At 33.7% G+C, this 8525-nt stretch overlaps 1 protein-coding gene across 4 annotated transcripts; it reads left to right on the top strand.

Annotated features, from left to right (window-relative positions):
• The first annotated feature begins 3761 nt into the window (after window positions 1–3761).
• Window positions 3762–8323, top strand: LOC133854755 (uncharacterized). Of its 4 annotated transcripts, none has more exons than XM_062291023.1 (3): window positions 3762–3935; window positions 4577–5107; window positions 7453–8323. In XM_062291023.1, exons 2-3 carry the CDS (start codon window positions 4761–4763, stop codon window positions 7940–7942), a joined length of 837 nt encoding a protein of 278 aa, XP_062147007.1. In that variant the 5' UTR covers window positions 3762–3935; window positions 4577–4760; the 3' UTR covers window positions 7943–8323. The 4 variants fall into 4 exon arrangements, with proteins under 4 accessions (XP_062147007.1, XP_062147008.1, XP_062147010.1 ...); XM_062291024.1 differs by having other exon boundaries at window positions 4581–5107; XM_062291026.1 differs by lacking the exon at window positions 3762–3935 and adding an exon at window positions 4005–4103.
• Window positions 8324–8525: the final 202 nt, after the last annotated feature.

Here is an 8525-nt window from a genome sequence, read left to right on the forward strand (position 1 = left end):
TCTTTGCTTCAGAAAAGTGTTCACACAATTATTAACTGCAATATAATTTAACATCAATAATAGTGAATTAATTAGTACAATCCACTAATAAACTCATAGTAACACAATTTTCATTTTTATCCTTTAAACCTTAACATAATCTCCAACATCATTTAAACATAATAACAACATATAAAATGGATTAATTATAATGTCACATATTTTCTGTAGCCATTATAATAACATTTATAAATAATGACCAAAATACTATTTTCAATAAAAATGGTCATTTTTCACTTTTAAATCAGCATAGCCTATTATCTCTTTATAAATATAACAATTAATATAACTAACTATCACAATTATAAAATAATTTCAGTTTTATACTTTTATAAAATTGATTAGGATAACGGCATTAATATATTAAATGCCTAATAATCTTTTAAAAACATTTGGGCGGCTCAACGACATTTTTATAAAATAATGACTTTTTACTCGGGCATCACAACGACGTATTTATAAATTATTACTCCAATTTAAAAAGCTCTGTTTAAAACATCACTTAATATGTTAGATAATTTAAATAAACTTTATAAAAAAATTTCCCCCTTTCTTCTTTTATCTTTTTCTTATATTTTTCCTTTCTTCCTCTTATATTTTTCCTTTCCTGTTTCTTCTTTTTCTTTTTCGGTTCCTGCACCCCTTTTTCTTTCTTTTCTTCGTCTTATATTATTATTAGGTCATAAATTTTATATAAAGATATAATATTTTACATCTTAAAATCTGTGGCATTATATAAAGCCTAAGAGTAATGATTCACCACCACCTAAAATACCACTTTTTACCAACTTATCTATGTAGTAAGATGATCCCCCACTTAAAAATAAATAAAAAAACTCAAAAGGTATTGAAGGACCACCTTACTACATAGACAAAGTAGTAAAAAATAATATTTTTAAATGGTGGTAAATCATTACTCAAAGCCTAATGCTTGAAGTGACGTCGAACATTGGACCGGAAATTAATCTGCGGATCATAGATGGGTCTTTACGTTGGAAAAACTATCATTGTGTGTGGGTCAGTAGCAAACCAGGTACAACTTGGTTATAGGTGAACTAGGATACCCGATAATGTGAACCAGGATACCCGATAAAAAGAAAAAGAAAAAAAAAAAAAGCTACAATATCATTTTGCACACCATGAAAGACTATCTTCTTTTGAAATATGTGTGTGTGGGGTCGGAAAGGTTGATTTATTAGCCTTTTCCTTGTCTTTTTGTTGATAGTTAACTTTTCATAGTTTCAAGTTTCCATCATTGCAAGGGAGTAAATATAGAGTGGCTAGCGGCATTTGTAAGTTACCATTTCGTTTGACATATCCATGACATTCGAAATGTATGATAAGACGACTTCGCCACAAAATCCTCATGCTTATTAAACCACTATATTTTATTATTTTTTTTTAAAAAAAAATTAATCAATTTTATGTTGAAGAAAATTATCAAAAGGGGCTCACTTGTTCAACTGCTGACTCACAAGATATAATCAATTTTTTTATTTTTAGTTTTTTTTTTTCGAATTCATAAGGATATTTTTGTCTTATTCAAAAAAAAAATTAAAGTTATTTTTGTCTTTTTGTTGGTCTTAGGAAAACAGTGACATTTTTTGGTAGTTTGAGGGAGGACATTGATACGAATTACACAATAGTTAATTTGAGAGGACATTGATAATTTCTTTTTTGAACAAAGAAATAACCTTCATTATAATCTAACAAACATATCTTGTCTTCACATTGGATCAAGAACAGTATTAGAGGGATCAAAAACCGTTAATTCATATAGAGCTATCGAACCGGCCCAACCAGCAACTAAAGCTGTATTCATTATATGGACAGAAAGCAAACGACCCGGATCATTCAAGCCACAGAAAAACACATATATTTTACAATAAGTTCCACTATAAGAAGATAAGAGAGCAAAATCTGATCTAAAAACTAGATCTAAAGTTTACCAGGGCAGGCTGCAGAGATTAATCAACAGAACACAATCTAAAGAAGCCAAAAACATTAAACTAGGAGCTCGTTTGGTTTGCGGAATAGACCCCAAGAATGGAATGACTATTCCATAGGAATAGTCATTCTTATGTTTGGTAAGGGTCTATTCCTTGGAATACCTATTCACATTGGAATACCCATTCCCTTACGAAGAGGAATACATATTCCTCTAAAAAATGAGAGGAATAGCTATTCCAATGGGAATAGACTAGATTTTTCAGAAAAACACAATTATTTTTTATTCTCTTTCAATTTCTTTTTTTTTTCAAAAAAAAAAAAAGGTGAAAAATCAAAACCCCAGCCCCCCCTTAACAGTGGTTGACCGACCACCCCAATGGGTGATCGGCCAGCCACAAATGGCTCCGAGGGTGGTGCAACCACCCCCGAGGCGATTTGGGGGTGGCTTGTCACTCGGGGGTGGCAGGCCACCCCCGATTCTCATCAGAAGTGGCCTGGCCACCCTGATTCTCATCAGGGGTGGCCGCGGCCACCCCCTGTATATTTCGTGGGTGGCTGACCACCAATTGTGGTGGTCGGCCACCCTATAGTTTTCAATTTTTATTTTATTTTATTTTTTTAATTTAATAATTTAAGTTTTTATTTTTATTTTTATTATTTTTAAAATTTATATAATGTGGAGATTTTTTAGTAATTTTGATTGTATTCCAATTAATGTATATTAGTTGTTAGCAAACTAAAGATTAAGAATAACCATTTCATTCCATCAGTTTCTATTATTAGGAATAGCTATTCATTTTCCTAATATAATAGTCATTCCGCAAATCAAACGAGGCCTAAATAACATAGGCCGGCATAGAGTGTAAGGAATAAGCTTATTCGCGTACTAGAATAAAACCCCACCAAAACATGCTCAAGAATAAGCCTATTCCCTCGCTGGAATAAAAGTAACCCAATTTGTGCACCCAAACATTAGTCTTCTTCTTCATCAAAATGATGTCGACACCCTAGAAAAGAAATACCACAGGTTGTGCAACCCATCATAATTCATTCCTCCTAAAACGTTGACAAGAACCTTTAAAACAACACAGAAAGTGTAGATCCAAGAGAGAAAACTTATCTTCATCCTCCATGCTCCCTGCACCAGTTCGAGCCTCACCAAAAACAGAAAATCGATCTTTGCTCTTAACTTTGAACATCCCAATCGTAGAGCGAAACCCACCAACTCTAAATCCTCAAAAGGATTAAAGGAAAACACATTCATCTCTTGGTTTTTCAGAGAGCCACTTAGAGAGAAGAAAAACCAACAGCCCACTATTCAGTGCTGAGCCGAAAACAAAACCATAACAGAAAACAAGTAATCAAGATGGAAAAAACAAAGAGTCGTTGCCCCCTCCCCCCTAACCAAGATCGATCTGAAGAAAAACCCAGCGGCTAGAGTTTGAAATTGCCTAAGCACTTGAGAACATTGATAATTAAATGGTAGTTTGTGGAGGATTTGTGTACTTTTTCTTATAATGTTTTAATTAAATACTTTTGAATTTGGCTCAAGTGCTTCTTTTTTTTTTTTCATAATCATTTTTTTAAAAAAAAAAATTAAAATTAAATTTAGACCATAAAAAAAAATACAATTATTTTAACTGCATATAATTCAAATCTAATATTTTATGTCGCAATTAAAAAATATTAAAATATTAATTAAACCACCGAGAGAAAACATCGCAATCACATGAAAATTATGAAATGATGAAACTCGTTCCCCTCGTAAATCGTAATCAACATCCAAATCCCAGATCCCAGATCCCAGATCCCACCACCCATCATCACACACCTTTACATCTCCCTATTTTATTTTATGTAATTCAGTGATTCGGAGAGTGTACGTGTCCTCTGCAACAAATTGCTGTCACGTGCTTTCAGAACTCAATCAATCAGAGATGTGTTCGGTAAGTATTCCTCCTTCCATACCCAAATCAATTGCTGTTGATCGTTAAAAAAAGTGCTCAATTCTTTCGTTACACATTTTTACAGAAAGAAAAAGAACCTTTCTTCTCCCTCTTTCTCCAGCTTTAAACTTTCTTTTCTCTTATAAAGAAATTGCTTTTGTGCTTTGGGTATGTTTAAAAGTTTGGTTTGATCATAGTTTTAGACTTTCTCCACAGTTGTTTCTCTGTTTTGTTGATTTTTTCTTTTTTATTTAGAAAGCTAAGAATAAAAGTGAAAGAATATTTAAAACTATTAAACCCTTTTGATTCTATGCTTTTATGCCATTTTGGTCTGTAAAATCTGAAAGAAAAATCTGTGATAAGAAAAGGGTTGTGTGATTTTATTTATTTATTTTTTTTTTTCTCAAGACCCAAATAGGTAACTTTTTGTTAATGTATTTTAAAAGTATTTTTTATTTTTAGTTTGATGTAGGATGTAAATGAAAACTATTTTTGTGTTTTCAGAGTGAATTGGTCAACTTTTCCCATGGTTTGAGAAAGAAAACAGAAGATAGAAAAACGCGGAGCCGAGAACTTTTATTTATTGATTTTATTTTATGCATTTACCAGTCAACTAAACAGAGCTGAAACTTTGCTTTCAGAAAGTCTGCTGCATGAAGATGAACCCAGAAGCTTGCCCAGTTTGACCCCTGAAACTGCTTCTTTCTGAAGCAGAAAATCCTGGTTTATTCAAAGAAAAACCCCCCAAGAATTTGACCAAAAAAAAAAACCCATCCGAAGGCTTAGCTGATTGCATCTCAGAGTGGTGACTCTTTGCACAAAAAGATGGGATCTTTCAAGGGTCATGCTTTACCAGGGACACTGTTTCTGTTAGTTGGGGTATGGCACATATGGAGCTCTGTGGTCCGATACGTATCGAACCCGAAAACTTTCAGGGTTCGGGTTTGGAATCCCGTGCCGGGTTTTGATGGAAGGCTCAAGTACTTGGAGCTTTATGTTATTGCAATTGGTGCTTTCATTGATATGTGTATTGAGCTTTTGTATTCGACCCACCTCAAGTTTTTTGTCAATGGGGTGTTGAATCCATCCCACATGAATGATTTCGAGCACTCGGGGATGCTACTAATGTTCTTCATCTTTGGCCTGGTTGCTCTGCTCTCTGAGAAAACAGGGTTAGTCAGAGGTCTTTTCTTGTTATTTTCATGTTCTTTTATGTATGTGCTGTGTTGTTACTGTAATAATCTTTTTGGCGCATGAGAAAATGCAGATTTTCAGTATTTTCGGTTGATAAATTAGTAAAAAGCTGAGCCTAATACGGCTTTAGCTCGCTCGAGTTGAATTTTCATTTTGCCCAAATTTTGTTTTCCTGCATAGGAGTCAAAATTTCTAATTTCTTTTTCTTTGACTCTGTTCTTTAGGCAATTAGAGAACGGATAAATTTATTATGGATATTGACCATGTAGTTTGAGAAATATCTCCAGAAATTAAATCGTTTGAAATAATATTAACTGCTTGTGGAAATGTCAATGATGCATTTGTTATTATAAATATTTGATTTATCGTGTTTATTGCTGCTTGCTTGTTGTTAAAGATCTGGACTAGAAATAATTTTACTCTGCTTTGTTTCCGAGAAAACTCAAGAAAAGAAAATAGTAGAATTTCTTGTTTTGGACGATCAGAGAACTTAAATCTGCACTCATCAAGTATAATCAACTTTTTGTTTGGGTGAAGTTTCTTTTTCGACTTAAGCCTGCACTCGTTGAGTATAATTTGACTTTTTGTTTAAGTTGAGTTTCTCTTGTAAGCGAAACAGCATAAAAGACAAGATTTGAAGTTTTAATTGGGATGAGCACTAAAAATTTAACTCTATTGTTTTATTCCAAAATGCATACTGCTTTGCATATATTTTGTGCTTGTTTCACATTTTTGTTTGGTATAACTCAAGCCCAATTTCGTTTTGTGTAGTGATGAATTTTTTTTTCAAGGATATAGATATAGACACACACAAACACAATTTGTAACTGTGGTAAACAATTAAATATGGGAAATGGTGCCTTAAAATGACAGATGAAAGGGTGATGCTGCTGATTTCCATATGATAAAAATGTATTATTTTGAGTTTTGTTTGCCCTAGTGTTGGTGGTAGTAACAAGCAATGAGAACCGTGTTAGAGCATCAGATATGTTGTAATGGGAAACCAGCATATGCTTGCTATTCCTCAAAAACAAATTTTCTCATTGGAGGCATAAATTCATGTGGTTCTGAAACACTGACCATCAAATACAAGACTACTTGGGCCAAAGTGTTCTTGCTAGGTCCAATTAGTTGTCCGAGAGGGATATGTGATGATATAGAGTGGGAAACTGGAGAAGTGTAACAAATTATAAGCATTCAGAATGCTAAAGGGGAATTATAATCTTTGAGAATGCAGTTTCAATAGGGAGCTTTCCTGGGTATTTCCTGATGTTTCTCATGAAGCCTATTGCATGTACTATCTTTTTATAATTTGACCAGGGTTTTAAATTTACACATTTTTTTTATAAGGTGATGTATAAGTAATCAGTTTTGGAAATTATTTAAAGATACAAAGATAGTCTTATCTTACAATAAATATTTTGTTCTCTGGAACGTTAGTTACCTGCCTCATGTTTTGTTGTGAACATCACTTGTTCCCCCAGAAAAGATTGCTATCCTGTAATTATTCTTATTGAATTTTAATATCGCTGTCAATATTAAGTTCCTGTGGGAAATCTATAGTACCATTGCATTGTGAAGACAAATAACTTGACTAGCCATTGGTGTCTAAGAGATATTTTCAGTGGCATGTAGAGATGTTTATGCTTTCAACAAAAAATGAAAACTTTAAATTAAAACATACTGAAAATTATGAGTTTAAAACGTAATTTGCATCTTCATCAATTCCATACCTTATGAAATCCTGGCTAACTATGAAATTTTGAATGTTTGTTTTAGCAATTCTATACCTGCATACTTATAGTTGGAAACCCTTCAATTATAATGACTCCATGGTGGTATATTGAATGTATCATAAGCCTTGGAGTCATGTGGTCTGTGATGGATTTCTGTTGCACTCGGGGACTTCAGTCTCGTTTGTTCAAGTCTTTGGGTCAAGATTGTTTGCTCAAAACATTGCCTCATTAAGCCTCAAGATGCCAATTGCGAGCTCTTTTCTTTTTAATATATTTTCTTCGTTTTCTAAAACATTTACTGAATTTAATCAATGTATTGTTCAATACATTTAACAAAACAGTGATTGATGGTTGTAAGCTATTTGCACATCTGTCATTGAAATCCAGTTCGTCCAGTACTATTTTCCGAGCTCTGTTTGCTTGTTAAAAGAGGTTCTCAGCATCTTACCAGAACCCTATTGCTTGTGAAGTTTTATCCAACCATCACCATAAGATAGTAAGGTTTATTTTTTTCCAACTGAATTATGGCTAATTATTCTTTTTGTTTCTTATTCTCTTTTTAATCTCGACACTTCCTCTTTGTTTAGGTTTCTTCCCTTGCCAGAAGGATCTCTTTGTTTGATTGCTGCCACAGCATTCTGTGCAGAGTATTTCCTATTTTACTTTCACTCAACAAGCCATAAAGGCCTTGAGGGGTACTATCACCTTCTCCTTGTTCTCCTGATAGGGCTCTGCATAATCTCCACTGTTACAGGAACCCTCTTACCAACCAGCTTCCCAGTTGATTTGTGTAGTGGCATTGCTATAACTCTCCAAGGTCTCTGGTTCTATCAGACTGCCTTCACTCTCTATGGCCCCATGATGCCAGACGGTTGTCGAATTAAGGAAAACGAGATCTCGTGTCACTCAGCAGACAGTGAGGTCCGAGGCGAGTTGCTTGCAAACTTCCAGCTCTTTTCCTTGGTCCTTGGTGTCCTTGTTGCAGTTGTGGGATCATATGGTTTTGCGGCTTCAAGATACGGGCATTCTGAACTTAGGAGCTTGCATGCAGCTCAGAATCGGTTGGATCATGATTAAATTATTTACAGTCTTCTCAATCTTTCTTAAATTCCAATTATTTGCAGTCTTCTTAAGGAGGTATTTTGATATCTTCTGGGGATGAAATTGTTTCATTCCCTTTGCAGATGGTTCGAGTGTACATCAACATCTTGTAGTGTAGTTTCAATAAAAGTAAGAGCTGCTGTCCTTCTGTAGGATGATAAAATTAAAAACAATATATATTTTGTCAATGAAAGTTACATGGTGCTATGTGTACCCTTTCCCTTTACCTTGTCTCTTGTTTGGACTGAAGAATGGGCATAAAACAGCTTCTTGTTCTTCTTTTTTTCGTGGATTTTTGGTCCCATTCATTTTTGTTAACTCTGGTTTTAAATGAGATGTTTTACTTTTGTTAGTTAATTGTAAGAATCACTTTTGTGGTTTTGCAGCTTTCTAAAATGCACATAATATATGGGATTGGAAATAAATTTTCTACAACCTCTATATAAGAGTGACGTGTTTTTATGTATGCAACAATCACATGTTTTTTTTTTTTATTAATCTTATTAGAAAAATATGTAAGAAATACGTGCTATTAAGACATGTGATTCTCACGTCAATT

This window comes from Alnus glutinosa, chromosome 13 (assembly GCF_958979055.1).
Source record: "Alnus glutinosa chromosome 13, dhAlnGlut1.1, whole genome shotgun sequence".
NCBI lineage: Eukaryota > Viridiplantae > Streptophyta > Magnoliopsida > Fagales > Betulaceae > Alnus > Alnus glutinosa.